Source organism: Garra rufa, chromosome 20, assembly GCF_049309525.1.
Source record: "Garra rufa chromosome 20, GarRuf1.0, whole genome shotgun sequence".
NCBI classification, from domain to species: Eukaryota; Metazoa; Chordata; class Actinopteri; order Cypriniformes; family Cyprinidae; genus Garra; species Garra rufa.
The window spans coordinates 15789608-15810229 of NC_133380.1; the positions used below are offsets into that span (position 1 = coordinate 15789608).

At 33.7% G+C, this 20622-nt stretch overlaps 1 protein-coding gene across 3 annotated transcripts in view; it reads left to right on the top strand.

The window, feature by feature from the left end:
* The window catches only part of iqsec1b (IQ motif and Sec7 domain ArfGEF 1b), a 252340-nt gene that overhangs the window by 90222 nt on the left and 141496 nt on the right, over positions 1-20622 (top strand). For 2 of the 3 annotated variants that reach the window (XM_073825319.1, XM_073825321.1), the window contains exon 3: positions 3364-3471. The exons of the other annotated variant lie outside the window; for it this stretch is intronic. In XM_073825319.1, the coding sequence (XP_073681420.1) occupies positions 3364-3471 (108 nt within the window). The remainder of the gene's footprint in view (positions 1-3363; positions 3472-20622) is intronic. 3 annotated transcript variants of the gene reach the window in all.

Genomic DNA, 20622 nt, shown 5'->3' on the forward strand with positions numbered 1-20622 from the left:
TGACTGTTTGGTAATTAATAATTCAGTCTTCAAAAATGGAAATGATAAAAAACGTGTTGGGATTTTGATCAGATTCATCGGTTTGTTGCCAGGGCGACAAATTAGAGTGCAATTTTGGGTAAATATAAATTTAATGTAATAAGTTTAGCAATTCCAAATAGTTGATTAACTGGATGAGGGACCTTGGTGCCTCTGATTGAAATTCAATTGAAGTTTTGTTCAATCAACAGAATCCATTTTAAGCAAAATACTGAATGCATGCATTTCCATTTAACTGATTAAAGAGCATGTGTCGCCTCCTGTGAATGTTAATACTCACATTTAAGCCTGACTAGCCAAGTTTCGTAATTCGAAAAAGCAAAACATGACATTCAAAGCATGTCTGGCTCAGTTATCCAGCAAACATCTGGTCTTTTAATCTCATGTAATATTGACTTAGGCGGTAGGCTGGCATTTTTTTTCTTCAAAAAATCACTTTTTTGAGGTATTATAGGTTTTATATGTTGAATATAAGATTGAAAAATAAGATCCGGTAATTGGTTTGGTAGAACCAGCTTAATCTTACCAGGTGTCCGGGATGGCACAGATGCCGTTTAATGGCTTTATTGCTTTCCTTCGAATCGCTGCTCTCTCGGAAGCAGTTGTGGTGAACATGACATCTAATTGTACTGACAGAAAGCCTCTCATACACCTTCATTAGATTTCATTAATAGTCTGGGAAAGATTATTACTCATTGCAAATGCAAATTAACCCTTGGCCAGTAATGATTAGGCCGAGCAATTCTCCTGTAATCTACGATACCACCATTCTTTTGGGACGTAATATGAAGATTTCTAGATGTTCTGCATACATTACTCGAATGTCACCTGACTGGCTGCACAGCATAGAAAGGCAGATGTTATTTTCTGGTCGAATGCTACCTGCTTTTCACAGGATTGTGTCTTTAGCGCTTTAGATTTTCTTGTGCACTGATATGAGGATTATAAAACTGAACACGAAGAGATGCTCGTTTAATTAATCATGGAGACTTAAAATGGCATATATTAGAAAAAGCTGCATGTTTCATCACTTTTTTAGAAAGATCGAATAAATCTGGGCGATATAAGTAATTGAAAGCTAAAAAGTATTGTTTTCAAAAGTGGTTAAAAAGGGGTATTTTTTCACTCAGAAAATAAACAGGTTAAATAATAGATTAAAATGTTTAACAGCTAAAACACTAACATCTATTTTAAAATAATCAAAATGTTAAATGTAAGAACTAAAACACAGTAAAAATACCAGTCACTACCAGTCAAAAGTTTTTGAACACTAAGTGACTAAGAAGTCTCTTCTGCTCACCAAGCCTGCATTTATTTGATGCAAAGTACAGTAAAGCATTAATATTGTAAATAGATTTACTTTTTAAAATAACTGTTTTCTATTTGAATGTATTTTAAAATGTAATTTACTCATGTGATTTTTAAAGCTGATTGTTTGGCATCATTAACCCAGTTACATCCTTCAGAAATCAATCTAATATTCTGATTTGCTGCTCAAAAAAACATTTTATTATTATTATTATGTTGAAAACAGCTAAATAGAATTCTTCAGATTTCTTTGATAGATAAAAAAGTTCAGAAGAACAGCATTTATCTGAAATCTTTTGTAACATTATAAATGTCTTTATCATCACTTTTGATCAATTCAAAAAAGTATTTATTTCTATAACCCCCCCCCCCCCCCCCCCAAAAAAAAAAAAATTAAATAAAATAAAATTATACTGACTCCAAGCTTTTGAATGGTATAGTGTATAATGTTACAAAAGCATTTTATTTCAGATAAATGCTGATCTTTGGATCTTTCTATTCATCCTGAAAAAATGTTTTACTCAACTTTTTAAAATATTGATGATGATAATAATAATAATATTAATAATAATAATAATAAATGTTTCTTGAACAGCAAATCAGCATATTAGAATGATTTCTGGAGGATCATGTGACACTCAAGACTGCTGAAAATGTAGTTTTAATCACAGAAATAAATTACATTTTAAAATGAATTCAAATAGAAAGCAGTTATTTTAAATAGTAAAAATATTTCACAATATTACTGCTTTGCTGTGTTTTTGGATCAAATAAATGCAGGCTTGCTGAGGAGAAGAGAATTCTTTAAAAGCATTAACAATCTTACTGTTTAAAAACCTTTGACTAGAACTGTAGTTAAAATAATTCAGGCATGATTTCTGAATAGCAAAATATTTCTGAATATATTGTGTGCATATTTATTCATCCGTCCCTAAAAAGGACTAACTTGATGTTCTCATCCATTTTGGTTAAGAACAGGATTGTTTTTTACAGTAACAACTTTAAAACCAACTTTACTTTTTGTAGACTTGACGACAGATATTCAAATCACAGGAAATATGCTTTTGAATTGAGGAAGCATGGCGTGATTTTAGACTATTCATGTCCTCTCCGGTTATGGGAAGGTTTCCCAGCAACATTGTCCTCCTTAAATTTTTGATTTCCTTTGTTTTCAAGGGCAAGTTATTTTATTTATTTATTTTTCTTGGAGAGAGGATGAAAAGTTTTCATGAATTTAGCACTGTGGTTAATTACGTAAACACATTTGTCTTTCTTTTATATTTCATTTTTGTTTGTCTTACTGTTCTCACTCCCTTTTTTCTCTCTGTCCGCCCCTTACATTCTTTCAACCAGATGAGAAGCTGATTCAGCCAATACTCGGGTGTGATTATGCACATTCGAAAGTTCCTGACCTTGATTTGAAATCATTGAGATGCATTGCGCACCGGATGCAAGTAACAGGATATTCCAGTTCTCTTAACAACCTTGGTCAGCTTTCCTGGTTTATAAGCACTGATGTGTTTCCCACACTCCTTCAGTGAGTTACAATTGCCTGCCATTCAGTCGGAAGAGGATTTGAAAGTCCTACAATGAAACCATCATGATTATCAAGAATCAACAAGAATTATAACCTGACAATGCAAAAAATATATAGCTATAAGATGTAAGCTATAAGCTATAGCTATAAGTTCCTTTTCAACGCATAGAAAAACGTTTTTCATTTCACAGAAAAGAATCAGTCGAATTGTTTTGGAATGAGGGTGAGTAAATGATAGCAGGTTGTTCATTTTTGGGAGAATCTCTTCGATCATAATTGGTTTGATTGTGCATGTACACGCAGCATTTTTCCATCATTCTGATTCAGTACATTTCATTTTTTTTTTAGTGCATTTCAGACTTTATCACGGCTTGCCTGTGATTTGTTCCCTGTTGACTGTGATCTGTTTGAAGCATGACCGAACATCAAGAGCCTCTTGTAAGCTGAACATGTCTGTCTCTTTCTTTTTCTTTTTGAAGACGGCACGCTTCTTTGCCCTTCGATGTCACAGATAACCCTGGCAACTTTATTGTGCCGCTGTGTCGAAGAAGTTACCCCTGTCGCAAATGGAAGTCTGCATCTCTTGGGTAAATGGAAGGGTTTAATACTCGCTTGCTAATATCTCAGAGCTGCTGCATGGACTAACAGTCTTATTCTCCACACATATTGGTGGCCTAGTGTCAGGTTATGCAAATTGTCATGCTCCCATCATAGTGGCGTACGGCTGATTGCTCAAAAATACACACCCGTGTTCGTTTTAATAGATGTGTCTGCTAGGATTGGGTCGCGGTAGTGCTGTAATGCTCCTCCTTCTTTGTGGCTTCTGTGAAAGCAGACCTCCTGTGTCTGATGGTGCACTCAAATGGAAAATGAAGAAACACATAGATTCCTCCTGCTGTGGAGCAGTAGGATGTCGTGCCGCTGATTGTGTGACATGTCGTGTGATGCAGGGTTTTACTGTGTCAGGATGAATGGACGAGCCTAATGTGAAAATTTGAATGACATCTTTTTTGTTTTTTAACACCACGTTCTGCAGACTATCCATGCTGGTCGAAAAACAGTCCTGAGTGGACTAAACTGTGTATGTCTAAAATTATCAATTACAGTGAAAGTATTCATACCCCTTCATTTTTTTCACATTTAGTTATGTTGCTGCCTTATGTTAAACTACTTTAAATTACTTTTTTCCCACATCAATCTACACTCGCTACTCCAAAATGGCAAAGCGAAAACTAGGTTTTTAACATTTTATTTAAAAATTTATTAAAAATAAAAAACTGAAAAGATCCTGTTGCATAAGTATTCATACCCTTTTCTGGGACACTCGAAATTTAGCTCAGGAGCATTCATGTTGCTTCTAGATGTTACTACACTTCGAGTGGAGTTAAACTGTGGCAAATTCATTTGAATGACTATGATTCAGAAAGGCACACACCTCTCAGAAAAGGTCTAACAGCTGAAAATGCATTTCAGAGCAAGGACCAAGTCCTGAGGTCAAGATAACTGCCTGTAGAGCTTGTAAAATTTGCAAATCTGGTTTTTGCTTTGTCATTATTATGGTGTATGGAGTGTAAATTTTACAAATTTATTAATCGTGACAAATGATTAATCGTGATTAATCGCATCCAAAATAAACGTTTTTTGTCGTTGTTGTTTTTTTTAAATATATGCATATATATGTATATGTGTATACTTATATACAATACATATAAGCACATATGTAATTACATGTGTTAGCACAGCACATACACATTATGTAAATGCAAACTTTTATTTGGATGTGATTAATCGCAAATAATCGACTTGACAGCACTAATTTAAATATAGAACATACTTAAAATATACTTTACAATAAAAATAATTCTGAATATATTTTCATCTCTGGTATGAGGCATTTATGGTTGATACATTTTCTCAATTCATTGCTGTTGGCAGGTGTAGTAAAGTGTTAGTTTTTGACTTTGTCTACAGCCATTTTATAAGCGTTTATTAATTTTTTAAACAGTGTATAAATTATTACCTAACAACTCTGTTATTCACAATGCTTCCAGCATCGCATAATTAAAAAGAACCAACACAAATTGTTACATACTAGAAATATTTTCCATCATATAGCTAGTAGCAAAGATTGTATTTATCTATTTATTTATTTTGTGCTAGCACACTAGCATAGCCAATAGCATGTCCGTAGAACTCTGATGATTAGAAGCCTCTGCTAGTTTGTATGAAAATTCATGCTAGCCTGTTGTCCGTGGAGGATTGTTATTCTGTGTCCTGTTAATTAGCTCTGTTGTTTAGCCTTGTTTGATGATTTTTAATTAGCTTTGGAGATGACGGCTTCTGATAAACATTAGTGATTACCGCAAGGACTCGAGACGTCCCTGTACATTAACTGCTGTTGACCACGGATCGAGATAACTTGTCAGGCTTAGAGCGCAACTACAAATAACATTGGTCATCCTGTGGGATCCTGGGCTCAAACAGTTGGGTGGAGCGTTCAGAGATCTCTCAATCCTGGTTTCATGAGATTAGACTCTGCTTGAGCCATGCAGGGAAGGCAATGATAGCAGGATGAAATTAAATAACATTAAAGTGTGCAAGCATGAGCTCAGGCCTGTAAATGAAAACAATATGTTAAGACTAGCAAAGACTTTCTCAAGCAGCTCTGCTTTTCGCCTAAATGAGAATGTGGGTAGCGTGTGGGAAGCAAATTGTCTATTAGGGGTTTAAAATGTGTGGTTTTTTATGTGGATGCACAGTAAACAATTTAAGGATGTTTGAAAGACAGAACACCACCAAAATTGACAACAGTGTACGTGTGGCGGCATATAACGTTACCTTTTTCACAATTCACAACACTTTCAAAGTTAAATGACCAGTGAGTGCCACTAAAGGTGTGTTCAGTTTTATCCAAATCAGATGAACGTGAGTCTGGAAAAGTTTTATTGGGTTGTATGTATTGCAGCTTTTTGGAAAGCAAATGTGGCACTAAAAAGTTAATGTTGTATTGCATTTGAAAATAGCATACAACCTACACTAAATCATACCCAAAACCTAACCAATAGTGTTAACAAACAGAAACATATCATAAAACACATTTTTTCTAGAGTAACCATGCCATTTTAGCATACTTTGAAAAGTTTTATTGCGACTCATGTTTGATTGGTGCTCTACCAGGTGAGCTTCCAAGCAAGTTTACATTAGAAAAGCCATGCATATGAAGCTAGTAATGTGATTTAAAGGTCAAAATGTTCTTGTTTACAAATCTTTTTTCTGAAAAGGAATTGAGTTTCTTGTCATTTTGCTGTCTCTCATGATCATTTCAAATGAAAACAGCAGTGAATTGTATTTTATAAGTAGGCTATAGGAGTTTTGAAAAATGTAGGTAGAGGCACTTTTTTCTAATGAGCCTAGGTTGAAAATTGACATGACTCTGGAAATTGACAGAGCACTAAGGAAACAGGTATTGATCAGAGACCCAAGTGCAATTCCTGGTACACAAGTTAAGACTATCGTGCTAGTCGTTTCTAAAAACCAAACATCAAATAGTATTGTTTTGCTGCTCTTCAATACTTCATTACCAGCTAACAATGTAATAAATACATTCTGTATCAAGAATGCAATTACATCTAAAGGCCAATGTTGATTGTAGACACAATAAAAGAAGATTCTAGCCTCGGCTATGTATTAGCATGCAAATTACAGCCTCTGAACTTCAACAAGCCGGTTCTTAATTGCAACAGCCTCATATTAGTAATCAAGGGCTCTACTCAGAGTCCATGAGATCGATAGTGGTGGTTGCTGTCGGAAAAAATGCTTTCAGGTGATTGTACACTAGGCAGACAGATTCTAAATAGGAACCGACAAGTTAGTAGTTGTGTCATTCCATTGTTTGCAGTTGCATACTGTCAGCCTACTCTACTACTACTATATACTTAACATAATACATGTTATTTGCGCAGTATGTGTACTGTTTGTAGTATGCAACAGTATGCATGGAATATGTGGATGGCCTACAGAGCACATTGCATTAAATGCTGTATTCAACAATTCAATGTACTTACAGTTGTAGTTTGTGTGTGTGTGTGTGTGTGTGTGTGTGTGTGTGTGTGTGTGTGTGTGTGTGTGTGTGTGTGTGTGTGTGTGTGTGTGTGTGTGGTGTACAGTATGTGTAGAGTCAACTTTTTGACTTACACAGACATACAATATTATACAAGTAACAATGGGATATGGCTGTATATATAAGCATGGCTGTGATTCGTCTGTAATCACAGCATGCCGGCTACGAGTGTGATATTGCATGTATACAACAGTTCGACGACATTGTGTAGATACATAAGAAACAACAACAGAGTGTCTTTAAAAACCCTCTTTTGTGCAAACAACTTCCTTCCGCCATGGATTCAAATCTCAAGTTGACAGTTTAACACTTGAGCCCAAACCTCTGTTACTAAAGTTGTAGGAAATTCAGTCAAAAGTACAAAGGCAACGCTCTGGTATTAAGGAGATACAGATTAAATTTACATAAAATATAATGTGATGAGATTTTGCCCTCAGCCAAAAATATTTGCTCTGAAACAAATAAACAATTAATGAGAACAAAGACCAAAATTATATCTCATGTTTAACCATTATAGAGACATCAGACCCAGTGGGTCTAATGTCTACCATTTTAAAATGTCTACCATTGTGTAGTGTATACTAATTAATAGTGTTTAAAAAATATACAGTATTTAGTGCTGTATACAGTAATAAAGCAATAAGCCCCAAGAAGCTGTGGTTTACAGTGAATTAATAACAGCTAAGGGGCGTTTCGCGTCATGCCTTAAACCCCCTTAGCTGTTATAAATTCACTATAAACCACAGCTTTATTGGGCTTATTTCTTTTATAAAACGGTTATTTCATAAACATAGTAAGGTTTCACAAAATAAAACACAGCAAATAAAGTGTAATGATATACAAAAAAACAGTATTCTTCCACCAAACAATGTAGTATCTCAGAAACAGTTGTGGTTGCAACTAAGTGTTTGCCAAGCAAAACAAAAAAGTAAACAAAGGTGTATGTTTGTAGAGTAATTTACAACAGCTTTGAATGCGGCTCAGCCAGTCAGTATCAAGGACTTGAGCTATCCGTTTTAGAAATACTAATTTTAGTATTAATTTAGTATTACATTCTAAAAAAAATTGCTTTTTATGTATGATTTTGTAAATAATAGCCTTTTTTCTCCTTTTTTTCTCTCTCTCTCTTTTAACTGTTTATTTTTATTTAATTTTTGTTTTGAATAATACATTTTTTAAGTTAAATTTGACCAATCTGCCTGGCGAGAGACAGTTTATTTAAAATGCAAACTAACCGCTTTGATTTATGATATAATAGCTGGATCCCACTTAACGTAAATGCAGTGTGACATAATGAGGTCATGTGATGACAGTTTAGAATCCTATAGTTGAAAATATTCATCATTGCATAATGCATATTGCACGTGTAACAATTTCTGCCGGTATACTCTCTGTATTATGTCTAGTCAATCTGCTCCACCCTCTGGTTCTCACAGGGAATCTTTGCGTGTATATTAAAGGGAGTGGCTGAGCGTGAAATTCATCAGTATGCATGCTGGGTAGAGCAGGAGGTAGCCCTACTCCAATCCACTGGGCAGACTTTCGTATCCAAGCTACTTTGATCTTAACTCCTCGGCTTACACATCCATCCCTGATATATCAGTCCCTTATGTTTCTCTTCACACACCATATTTTACATCTCTACTGTGCCACACGCATTTCTGAAAGAGAGTAAATGGAGCTCTTTTAGTCTCCGGGACATACTAGATAAACAATCAGTGCAATTTCCTCTTGTATGTTGGTTTTTCTTCTTCTTTGTAGTGACTGCACTGTGCACAATAACTGTCATCTGCTCTAAAGAGTCTTAAGAAGTCCTAAGAAGTAAAGTTTTGGCAGTTGGAGCGCTGGAATATGTCTTTGCCGCTAGGCAGTGGGTCTGTTGTCAACCATGACAGTGCATGTACTAGCCCAGTCTGTGTGGTTTGTCTAAATAACGTCTCACTTTGTCACCACAGGAGGAAGAATTTCGACAATAGTCGACCCAGCATGCTTCACTGGAAGCTGCTAATAGACCGCAATTCAGCAGAGCATGCTAACTCCACACAACAAACCCTCTGAATGATGAAAAAGACTCATCACAAAGTGTGGAAGTAGATTCATTTGACTGGTTATAATATACAGTTGAAGTCAAAAGTTTACATACACCTTCCAGAATCTGCAAAATGTTTATTATTTGATTAAAATAAGAGGGATCATACAAAATGTATGTTATTTTTTAATTTAGTATTGACCTAAATAAGATTTTTCACATAAAAGACATTTACATATAGTCCACAGGAGGAAATAATAGTTGAAAATTATAAAAATCCTGTTCAAAAATTTACATCCACTTGATTCTTAATACTGTGTTGTTACCTGAATGATCCATAGCTGTGTGTGTGTGTGTGTGTGTGTGTGTGTGTGTGTGTGTGTGTGTGTGTGTGTGTGTGTGTGTGTGTGTGTGTGTGTTTTTTTTTTTTTTCGTGTTTGTCCTGAATAGTTAAACTGGATGAAGTTAAACTTATTTTTAGATTCATACAATACAAAAGCTTTTATTTGAGATCTTTTGTGAAAATGTAAACGTATTTACTGTTACATAATAAATTTAATATTTTATATTCAAATTATTATTTTATTTAAAAAAATAAAATAAACCTATTTGAAATATAAATCTTTTGTAAAAATGTAAAGGTATTTACTGTGACTTTTGATCAATTTAATATTTTATATACAGATTACTCTGATTAATAAAAAAAAATATATATATATATATATAAATTAATTACTGTCACTTGATTAATTTAATATTTTATATTCAAATTATTCTTTGATTCATTAAGAAAACATTTATTTAAAATATAAATCGTTTGTAAAACTGTAAAAGTATTTACTGTCACTTTTGATCAATTTAATATTTTATATTCAGATTATTCTTTGATTATTAAAATAAAAAAGGTTTTATTTAGAATAGAAAAAAATTATACAAATTAAAATTTATTTACTGATTAATTTAATATTTTATATTCAGTTTATTCTTTGATTAATAAAATTAAAAAAGCTTATTGTGAATAGAAATCTTTTTTTAAAATGTAACAGTACTGTCACTTTTGACAATTTAATATTGGTGAAAACTTTTGGAATTAGAAGATCAGGGTAAGTGTAACTTACCTTGTCTTCTGGGAAACATGTAAGTATCTTTTGTAGCTTCTTAAGCACAGTACTAAATGAATAAAAAAAATATGATATTAAGGCAAAATAAGAAAAATGTACACATCTTCATTCTATTCAAAAGTTTACACCCTTGGCTTTAAATGGATTGTTTATCCTTTCTGGAGCATCAGTGAACATTTAAACCTTCTGTAGTAGTTGCATATGAGTCCCTCAGTTGTCCTCATTGTGAAAAAATGGATCTCAAAATCATAGAGTCATTGTTGAAAAGGGTTCAAACACACAGAAATGCTGAAAAAACTAAGAATTTGTGGGACCTAATGGATTTTTAATAAATGAACAGTGCATCTGTAGTAGTGAGAATCTTCACAGATTCTGTAGAAGTATATTATCCAGTGCGATGTCTGTTTGTATTATGCAGTTGTACTGCAATAACACCATACATTTTGACCCATGCCAAAATAATCTGATTGTAAGAGTTACAGGGTGTTAGACACAGACTGTTTATTTGGCCTTCGGGCCCTCGAAGGATTGGATATTGGCTTAAGTGTGTGTCCGCATGTGTGTGTTTGTGTTTAAGTGAGTCTCTACCCACACTTGACTGATTGCTGGTCAAGGGCATGGACTGTCTGCAGTAGAGCAATGCTTCACGAAAGGACAGGGAGGGAGTTGTATAGGTCAGGAACACTTCATATTCCATTCAGCGTTTTCACATAGACGTCCTTTGTCGTCATTCATTAGATAACAGGTTGTGAAATGACAGAAATGTCTGGAGGAGTTGCAAATGTTTCAGAATACCACAGTGGCCTTTTGAAACGTAATTACATGAATACAGTTTACATGACTGACTATGATTAGATATCAGCGCCATCTTCACAGTCCATCACTTTTGGGGTAAGGGCTTATGAATCTCAATTAAAATTAAAAACTATAAATAAATAGAGATATAAATTTTTATATTCTTTACCTTAGATACTTTATCAAAGAATAATCTGAATGTAAAATATATATATATTTTTTTAAAGTGACAGTAAATACTTTTTTTTTTACATTTTTGCTAAAGATTTCTGTTTCAAATAAAAGCTTTTAATGTTATTGATCAAAGAATAATCTGAATATAAAATATTAAATTGATCAAAAGTGACAGTAAATAGTTTTACATTTTTACAAAATATTTCTATTTAAAAAACTTTTTTTATTTTATTAATCAAGGAATAATCCGAATATAAAATATTAAATTGATCAAGTGACAGTAAATACTTTAACTGTCAGAAACTTTTTTTTATAAAATATTTCTATTTCTTTTTAAAAAGCTTTTTTTATTTTATTAATCAAAGAATGATGTGAATATAAAACATTACATTTATCAAGTGAGCTTAAATGCTTTTACATTTTTACAAAAGATTTATATTTTTAATTGATTTTATTTTATTAATCAAAATATAATCTAAATATAAAATATTTCTTGAGCAAAAGTCACAGCTTTTTTACAAAAGATTTCTATTTTAAATAAAAGCTTGTTTATTTATGAATCAAATAATAATCTGAATATAAAATATTCAATTGATTAAAAGTGACAGTAAATACTTTTAGAATTTTACAAAGATTTCTATTTCAAGTAAGTTTTTTTTCTTTATTTTATTAATCAAAGAATAATCTGAATATAAAATATTACATTTATTAGAAGTGACAGTAAATACATTTACATTTTTACAAAAGATTTCTATCTCAAACAAGAGCTTTTGTATTGTATGATAAAAAAAATAATATAAATATTAATATATGAATATAAAATTAAATTGATCAAAAGTGAAAGTAAATAATTGTACATTTTTACAAAAGATTTCAATTTCAAATAAAAGCTTTTTATTTTATTAATCAGTGAATAATTTGAATATAAAATAGTACACTGATTAAGTGACAGTAAATACTTTTTTATATTTTTACAAAAGATTTCTATTTGAAAAAAGCTTTTTTATTTTATTAATCAAAGGATAATCTGAATATAAAATATAAAATTGATCAAAAGTGACAGTAAAAAAGTATCAAATAAATAATCTGTATGTGTATATATATATATAAAAAAAATTATATTTATATTTATATAAATATATAAATGTATATGTAATATTAATTTTCAATTACATTTATTTAAACGTATCTTAAAAGTATTTATTTTTTTTACTATACTTCTATACTTCATAATCTGTCAGTATTTGTTATGGTTCTATTGCCTCACTTGCAGTCTATCTTGCAGAAAACACTGTGACATGTTGCGCATGAAAAGAAGCAGAAGTTACCAAACTCCATAGCTGTCTTTTAAAGCTCTGCTGTGTTTCATCTCACCCCGAGTGTTGATGGAAAGAGCGCCGCGCTGTTACGTGACACCGTGACTGTAGGGAGCAGTAGTTCCCTGGCAGCTACCACTGCTGCTTAAGATGGGCGAAGGACAAGGCTGAAGATGGGGAGGGGGATGTGGAGGTGGGCGGCAGAGCTAATTCATCACTGTAAACGCCTGTGGAACAGAATGTGTCCAACTCAGTGTCTGTCAAAGGACCCCGCCGGTCCTACAGGCAGTTAATTAACTTCCCGTCCGTGCTGAGAGGAGGTATAAGTGACACAGGTGCCAGCCTCCAAAAGCAACAGTGAGTGTGCTGATTGTAGATTGAGTGCTCTGATGAACTCCCATTAGATTAAAAAAAAAAAGACAGTTGTGTGGCTCATCACCCCAAAGCTAATGCAACTGCAAAACTTACAGAGGGGAGAGGATGTGTGTTCCTCATAATTTTATATGAGGTATATTGCACCCTGACCTGAGAGACTACCGAGACATGAAATCTAATTTGATTTCAATAGTAAAGTAGAATTTACTTAAAACTTGCAGCCAACTGGAGCATATACCATGTTATTCTGACACTAGCTTTAAGATGTTGTCTCTGGAAGGTAATGAAGAAAAAGTTCAACCAAAAATGAAAAATTCTGTCATCTTTAATACACCCTCTATGAAAACTGTATGACTTTTTTTTGCTCGGTGGAGCTCAACAAGTTATTTATAGCAGATTCGTCCAGTTGCTTTTTAATGTGAACTATTTTTATTATATCTTTATGATGCTTTCTGGGCACTTTATGAAGTTTGGGGGCAGCAATAGTTTTATTTATTTTACATTTCTAGGGGGAAAATCAACAATGATTCAAGGTGAAGACATACTGTTCAAAAACTTTTGACTGGTAGTGTAAATTTTTAATGTTTTTTACAGAAGTCTCTTCAGCAAAAACAGTTAAATTTAGAAGTATTTTAACAATTTAAAATTACTGTTTTCTATTTGAACATATTTTAAAATGTAATTTATTCCTGACTTAAAAACCGAATTTTAAGCATCATTAATCCAGTCACATGATGCTTCAGAAATCATTCTAATATTCTGATTTGCTGCTCAAAAAACATTTATTATTATTATTATTATTATTATTATGTTGAAAACAGCTGAGTAGATTTTTCAGGTTTCTTTGATGAAAGTTCAGAATTGATCTGAAATAGAAATCTTTTGTAACATTATAAATGTCTTTATCATCAATTTAAAGCATCCTTACTAAATAAGTATTATTTTTTATGATTTCTTTCTCAAAACAATTATACTGACTCCAAGCTTTTGAATGGTATAGTGTATAATGTTACACAAGCTTTTTATTTCAGATAAATGCTGATTTTAGATCTTTCTATTCATTAAAGAAATTTATAAAAATTTGCTCAAATGTTTTAAATATTGATAATTATTATAAAATTGTTTCTTGAACAGCAAATCAGCATATTAGGATGATTTCTGAAGTACACTGAAGACTGGAATAATGATGCTGAAAATTTAGCTTTGATCACAGGAATAAATTACATTTTAAAATATATTCAAATAGAAGTCATATATTTGAAATAGTAAGAATAGTCTAAAATTGTACTGTTTTTGCTGTACCTTGGATCAAATAAAAGCAGGCTTGGTGAGCAGAAGAGACAAACATATTGAGAAACAACACTTTTTAACACTGATAATAAGAAATATTTCTTGAGCATCAAAACAACATCTCACAGGCTCTAAATCTGAAACAGTAGTGTACAGTATGTCTGCTATTTAATAGTTAATTTTTTTCAAGCTTTGGGTATAGATATTGTCAAGCTTTAGGCATATGGATATAAAAGCCACAAAACTCTGAATTTGATTTCATCAGGACTTTAATTGCTTTTGAAATTCAGTTGGTCAAGTAGATGAACCCTGAAGGCAATAATCTTATATGAATGTAAGAAATATGATTTGGGTTTTATTAAACTTTTATTATTAACTACTAATGACCTGCACCTGCTAGATCTACTAATCTAACCATCATAATTACTTTAATAACATACGCAATTATATGTGATTTCATATATACTTAATTTATAATTATTGCTTGAGGATGTAAATGTCATATATAAATACATAAAGGCCTATTGCTCTCTCTTTTTATGTGTGCATTGTAAGCTGTTTGGCCAATCCTGAAAATCTTTTATAGTTATTATTATTACTTTTTTTTTGTGAAATTGTCACTAGGTTGTTTCAATTAATTAACTGTAGCATCTCTTAGAAAAAAACGTAGTAATCTTTATTAGTATGTATATATGTAGTTTAGTTATGTATTTATTCATGTTTATTATATATTTATTTTCATGTTTCTAAAATTCTGCAAATTTTTTCCCAAATATATAAAATTCCAAGATATAATTTTTTGCTCATACTTAGTATGAATAAATAACTCTTAAATACAATATGTTCAGGAGTTTCTCTGAAAGAATTGGTAATTTAAACTCTTGTGGTGAACAGGAACTAGCCTCTCATCTTACAGCAATATGTGTTAATTATTTATAGTCAGGATCAATGGTTTGACTGAATATATCACTGAAAGTCATTTCCTCCTCTTATGCAGCATTTTTTGAGCATATAATATAAGCAAACATCATAGAATATCAGCTCCCGTACCTTATGAAAAGTAGTATATTGTATAGTATATGATTTTGAGATCCATCTTTTCACACTGAGGACAACTGAGAGACTCAAACGCTTACTGATGCATTAAGAACCAGGGGTGAAAACTTTTGAACAGAATGAAGGTGTGTACATTTTTCTTATTTTGCCTAAATATAAAATATATATATATGTAATTAAGTTAGAAGCTACAGAATATACCTACATGTTTCCCAGAAGACCCTGACCTTCAAATTCAAAAAGTTTTAATCCCCTGCTCTTAATGCATTGTTTTTTTCTTCTGGAGCATCAATGAGCATTTGAACCTTCTGTAATAGTTGCATATGTGTTCTTCAGTTGTCCTCAGTGTGAAAAGATAGATCTCAAAATCATACAGTCATTGATGGAAAAAGGTTCAAATGCACAAAAATGCTGAAAAACCAAAGAATTTGTGGGATCTGGAGGATTTTTCTAAAGAACAGCAGGCAGTTTAACTGTTCAGGACAAACAAGTGACTCACAACTATCACTATATCACTATAACAAAAAAAAAACAAAAAAAAAACAGGTAACAGCAGTTTTAAGAATCAAGCGTATGTAAACTTCTGAACAGGGTCATTTTTATAAATTAAGATACTATTTTCTCTTGTGGAATATATGTCTTTTATGTGAAATATCTTATTCAGGTCAGTACTAAATAAAAAAATAAAGTGTATTTTGTGTGATCCCTCTTGTTTTGATTCTACAAGGTGTATGTAAACTGTTACAAACTCAAAAACCCAAGATACTGGTAGGTTCTTGTGACCACAGTGAGATAAGTGAGAACAGAGTGCTGCCCCCCTCTGAAAGAGCATATGTTCTACCCTCAGATAGTAATCCTTTAATTGTTCCTGACATACTGCTCACTGCAGTCAGTGTCACAAAGTGTTTTGCTGGGGTGTTAATGAAAAACTTTTAGCTTCGGTTGTCCCTGTCCAGACTCCTTCCCTTGTGTCTCTTCCTCTCTGTGGCCAAAGATAAAGCGAGGTCTTCCTGCTAGCCTGCAGGAGCTTAAACGCTGTCACAGGCTGCTGGAGAGGTTCAGAAGGTCTCCCCGAAATTGATCGACTTGCTTGCAAAGACCTCACAGATGGAGGGACCAGCAGAATCAGTGGTCTGTCCCACCATCTGCCATGATGCTGGGAAAAACTTAGTTTTAGCATTAGTTGGTGCTCCCAATGTGACCAAATGTTTATGCAGAAGAGGTGGGCGAGACAGCTTTTAATTTGTTATTTCCAAGAAATGTGTCTGTTCCTAAAATATATATAACAGTCAATATTGATGCAACATCATTGCTTAGAAATCTAGATCCAAATGTAGATACTTTTTGATTTATTAAAAAAGAAATAAGTACTTTTGAATTTGAATTATTAATGATGCATTAAAGTTATCAAAAGCAACAGTAAAGACATACAGTCAGGTCCATATATATTTGGACACTGACACACTTTTCATAATTTCGGCTGTGTATGCCACTAGAATAATTTAAAAAATGATACAATCAAGATGAAATTGAAGTGCAGACTTTAAGCTTTAATTCAAGGGGAACAAAAATATAACATAAAATGCTAAGGAATTACAACCATTTTTATACACAGACCCCCCATTTTCAGGGGCTCAAAAGTAATTGGACAAATAAATATAATCATAAATAAATTGTTCATGTTTAATATTTTGTTGAGAATCCTTTGCAGGCAGTGACTGTCTTAAGTCTGGACTCATGGACATCACCATAGACTGGGTTTCCTCCTTTGTAGTGCTTTGCCAGGCCTTTACTGCAGCTGACTTCAGTTGTTGTTGGTTTGTGGGTCTTTCTGCCTTTAGTTTTGTCTTCAGAAAGTGCAATGCATGCTCAATCAATTTGAAATCAGAAGATTGACTTGGCCATTACAGAATATTCCACTTTTTTACCTTTAAAAACTCCTGGGTTGCTTTTGCTGTATGTTTTAGGTCATCGTCCATTTGTACTATGAAGAGCCGCCCAAACAACTTTGCTCCATTTAACTGAATCTGGGCAGACAGTATATCCCTATACACTTCAGAATTCTTCCGACTGCTTCTGTCTTCTGTCACATCATCACTAAACACCGGTAACCCAGTGCCACTGGAAGCCATGCATGCTCATGCCATTACACTGCTCCACCATGTTCACAGATGATGATGTTGTAGGCTTTGGATCATGAGCTGTTCCAAGCCTTCTCCATACTTTTTTCTTCCCGTCATTCTGGTACACATTGATTTTAATTTCAGCAGCCCAAAAAATGCTTTTCCAGAAGTGGTCTGGCTTTTTTAAATGTTGACTTTGACAGTGACACGCCTACCTCCTGGAAAGTATTCTTCACTTGGCTGGATGTTGTAAAATGTTTTATTACCATGGAGAGGATCATCCAGTCATCCACCATACTGTCGTCTGTTAACAATTCATACTGATGTTTGTTATATAATGTAAAAATCTGTTATCAGAGTTAGAATCAAGGCTTATCAGCACTGAGAAAATTGGAAATTTGTTCCATGCATAAGTGCTTGCCCTTACCTCAAAACTCAAAGTCATCACACTAATATTACCCGCAGCTAACAACCTCTCCATCCGCAGAGATAAACTCATAATTCTCTTGTCCATGTTGAGATTCTCTTTAGTTCAGTGAATCAATACAGTCCACAGTAATAATTTAGCATGGAGTACTGGGAATCGGACTTATAGCACCTGTCAGAGCTCATGTCAATCAAGTAACTGTTAAATATTATATTAAATATAAAATAATTGTGTGTTTATATTTTCACACAAAGGCCAGCCAATAATGAGGTAATTATGGTTGTTTTGAGTCACTGATACGTCAGATGGCTGGTGTGCAGAGGGTCGCTCCAGCCAGGTGGTAGCTGTAAGAGAGATGTTCATTAGCTAGCTTGGAAAAGTATGCTGATACTAATGGTGCTGTGCTCGCACCCCATGCCGGAGCGCTGGGAGAGCAGGGCAGACCCTGCCACCTGTTACACAAACTGGCCCAATGCTTTTGGGAGATACTGTATGTGGAGACATCTGGAACTTTCTCAACATTCTAGAATGTTCTTATAGCTTTCTTGGATGGATTTTATTGATTAACCAAGTGGGTTTTTTAAAATTCATTTCTTATATTTATAGAATTGTATGTGTGAGGTCAAAATTTTACATACACCCTGCAGAATCTGCAAATTTTTAACTATTTTAGCAAAATAAGAGGGATCATAAGGGATCTGAATAAGATAAAAGACATTTACGTATGGTCCACAAGAGAAAATATCAGTTGAATGTATAAAAATGTATAAGAAGTTTTCAGCATTTTTGGGTATTTAAACCCTTTCCAACAATGACTGTATGATTTTGAGATCCATCTTTTTACACTGAGGACAACTGAGGGACTCATATGCAACTATTACAGAAGGTTAAAATGCTCACTGATGCTTCAGAAGCAAACACAGTGCTTTAAGAGCTGGTGGGTGAAAACCTTTTGAATTTGAAGATCAGGGTAAACTTATTTCATTTTCTGGGAAAGATGTAAGTATCTTTTGTAGCTTTTGACGGGCAGTACTAAATAAAAAAATATGATATTTATGAAATCTACACATCTTCATTCTGTTCAAAAGTTTACACCCCTGGCTCTCAATGCATTGTTTTTCCTTCTGGAGCATCAGTGAGTGAACCTTCTGTAATAGTTGCAAACGAGTCCCTCAGTTGTAAAAAAGATGGATCTCAAAAGCATACAGTCATTGTTGGAAAGGGTTCAAATACACAAAAAAGCTCAAAAACCAAAGAATTTATGGGCCCTGAAGGATTTATCTGAAGAACAGCAGGCAGTTTAACTGTTCAGGACAAACAAGAAATTCATGAACAACTATCACTAAACAAACAAACAAAAAAAAGCACACAGCTGTGGATCATTTTAAAGTAACAACACAGTATTAAGAATCAAGTGTATGTAAACTTTTGAAAGTGTCTTTTTTTTATATAAATTCAACTATTATTTTGTCTTGTGGACTATGTAAACGTCTTTTATGTCAAATTTCTTAATCAGATCAGTACTAAATAAAAAATAACATGCATTTTGTATCATCCCTCTTATTTTGCAATTTTGCAAATCTATGCTAAACTTATACTTAGCCTTAGAGTAAAAACTAAGAATTTATTACCCAATGGCTAATTTTAGACATCATTTAGTCGCCTGAGTGAAGATTTAGTCGCAATGCGAATGATTTACTCACATTGTAGAGGGTTGAGATACCTTCATTTTAATAATAGCAAATTTCTAAAATTAAGTAAACATTGGTTTTACATAATATTTGCTCAAATATTTCACTCAACAATAACAGAAAAAATGCAAATAAGTTTGTTAATCAGGCAAGCCGGCACAATATCTCAAATGCCAATTGTCAGGCGATTAATTGGCCTAGTTGATAAATCGCTCAGCCAGTGCTTCACTTCAGCCACTGTCTTGTTTGTTGGTTTGGTATGTTAATAGTATAATCACAAAAATCCATGCACCCGATCACCATCTGTGCCTTGTCATCCGGTCCGTGAGGAAAGCTCTACTCTACCCTGGCTGATGGAATTTGAACTAACTTCAGAATTGAGACAAAACATCTCCTCGTAACGAGGCTCTTAGCTTTGTTGTCTTAATTGATGCGATGTGACTAATATAATTGCTGTGGCACATCGTTCACGGCTGCAGAGGCAAATTACGTGTCGCTACACCGAAAGCAGCGCTGCGACTCAAACCCACACACCCCGAGACGGTGGTTCTGCGTGAGCCCTTCTTAATGACAAGGGTGTGTGTTATTGTGTGAAGGCCTGTTATTTTCTGACACCGGTGCAATTTAACACATCACAGCTCATGGTGGATTAAAGCAAAACAGGTCTTTGTGAGCAAATAAAGCCCACCCTGACACCAGCCGTCTACTTAATGACCTCCTCCTTCAGAAGACTAGCGCTCTTTATGCGTGGAGGGTGTTTTGTTTGCACACGCTGTTCTTAGAATGACTCCTCTGGTGTGGTAGTTTAGAAAATGGTCGCCTTACATCTCCAAAGCATTATTCCTCATTTTCATTTCTGCCGGTCTTTCTTATCCCCAGAGGTTCTCAAACTTTAATAAATCGCAACTCCCTCAGAGGAGCGCTACTGGTGAAGGACAGCTGAAATTATGTATGCTGTGGTCAGAAGAAGAAGAGCAGTTAGAGCAGGTTAGAGTTTTATGCAGTTTATATGTTTCATTTCTTGTTTGGAAGTAAAGAGTCACAGGCAAAATTCCTTTCCTCACGAGTCTCAGATGCAGTACAGTAAAGAGAATAGCCTGCAACATTAGTCTGGGTGGAGAATGGTCCGTGTCTCTGATGAAATCTGTGGCAACCAACCCAACAACATTATTGTTTGCAGGAAATGCAGACATTAAGAGTCTTAGAATAATTTTGAAAATA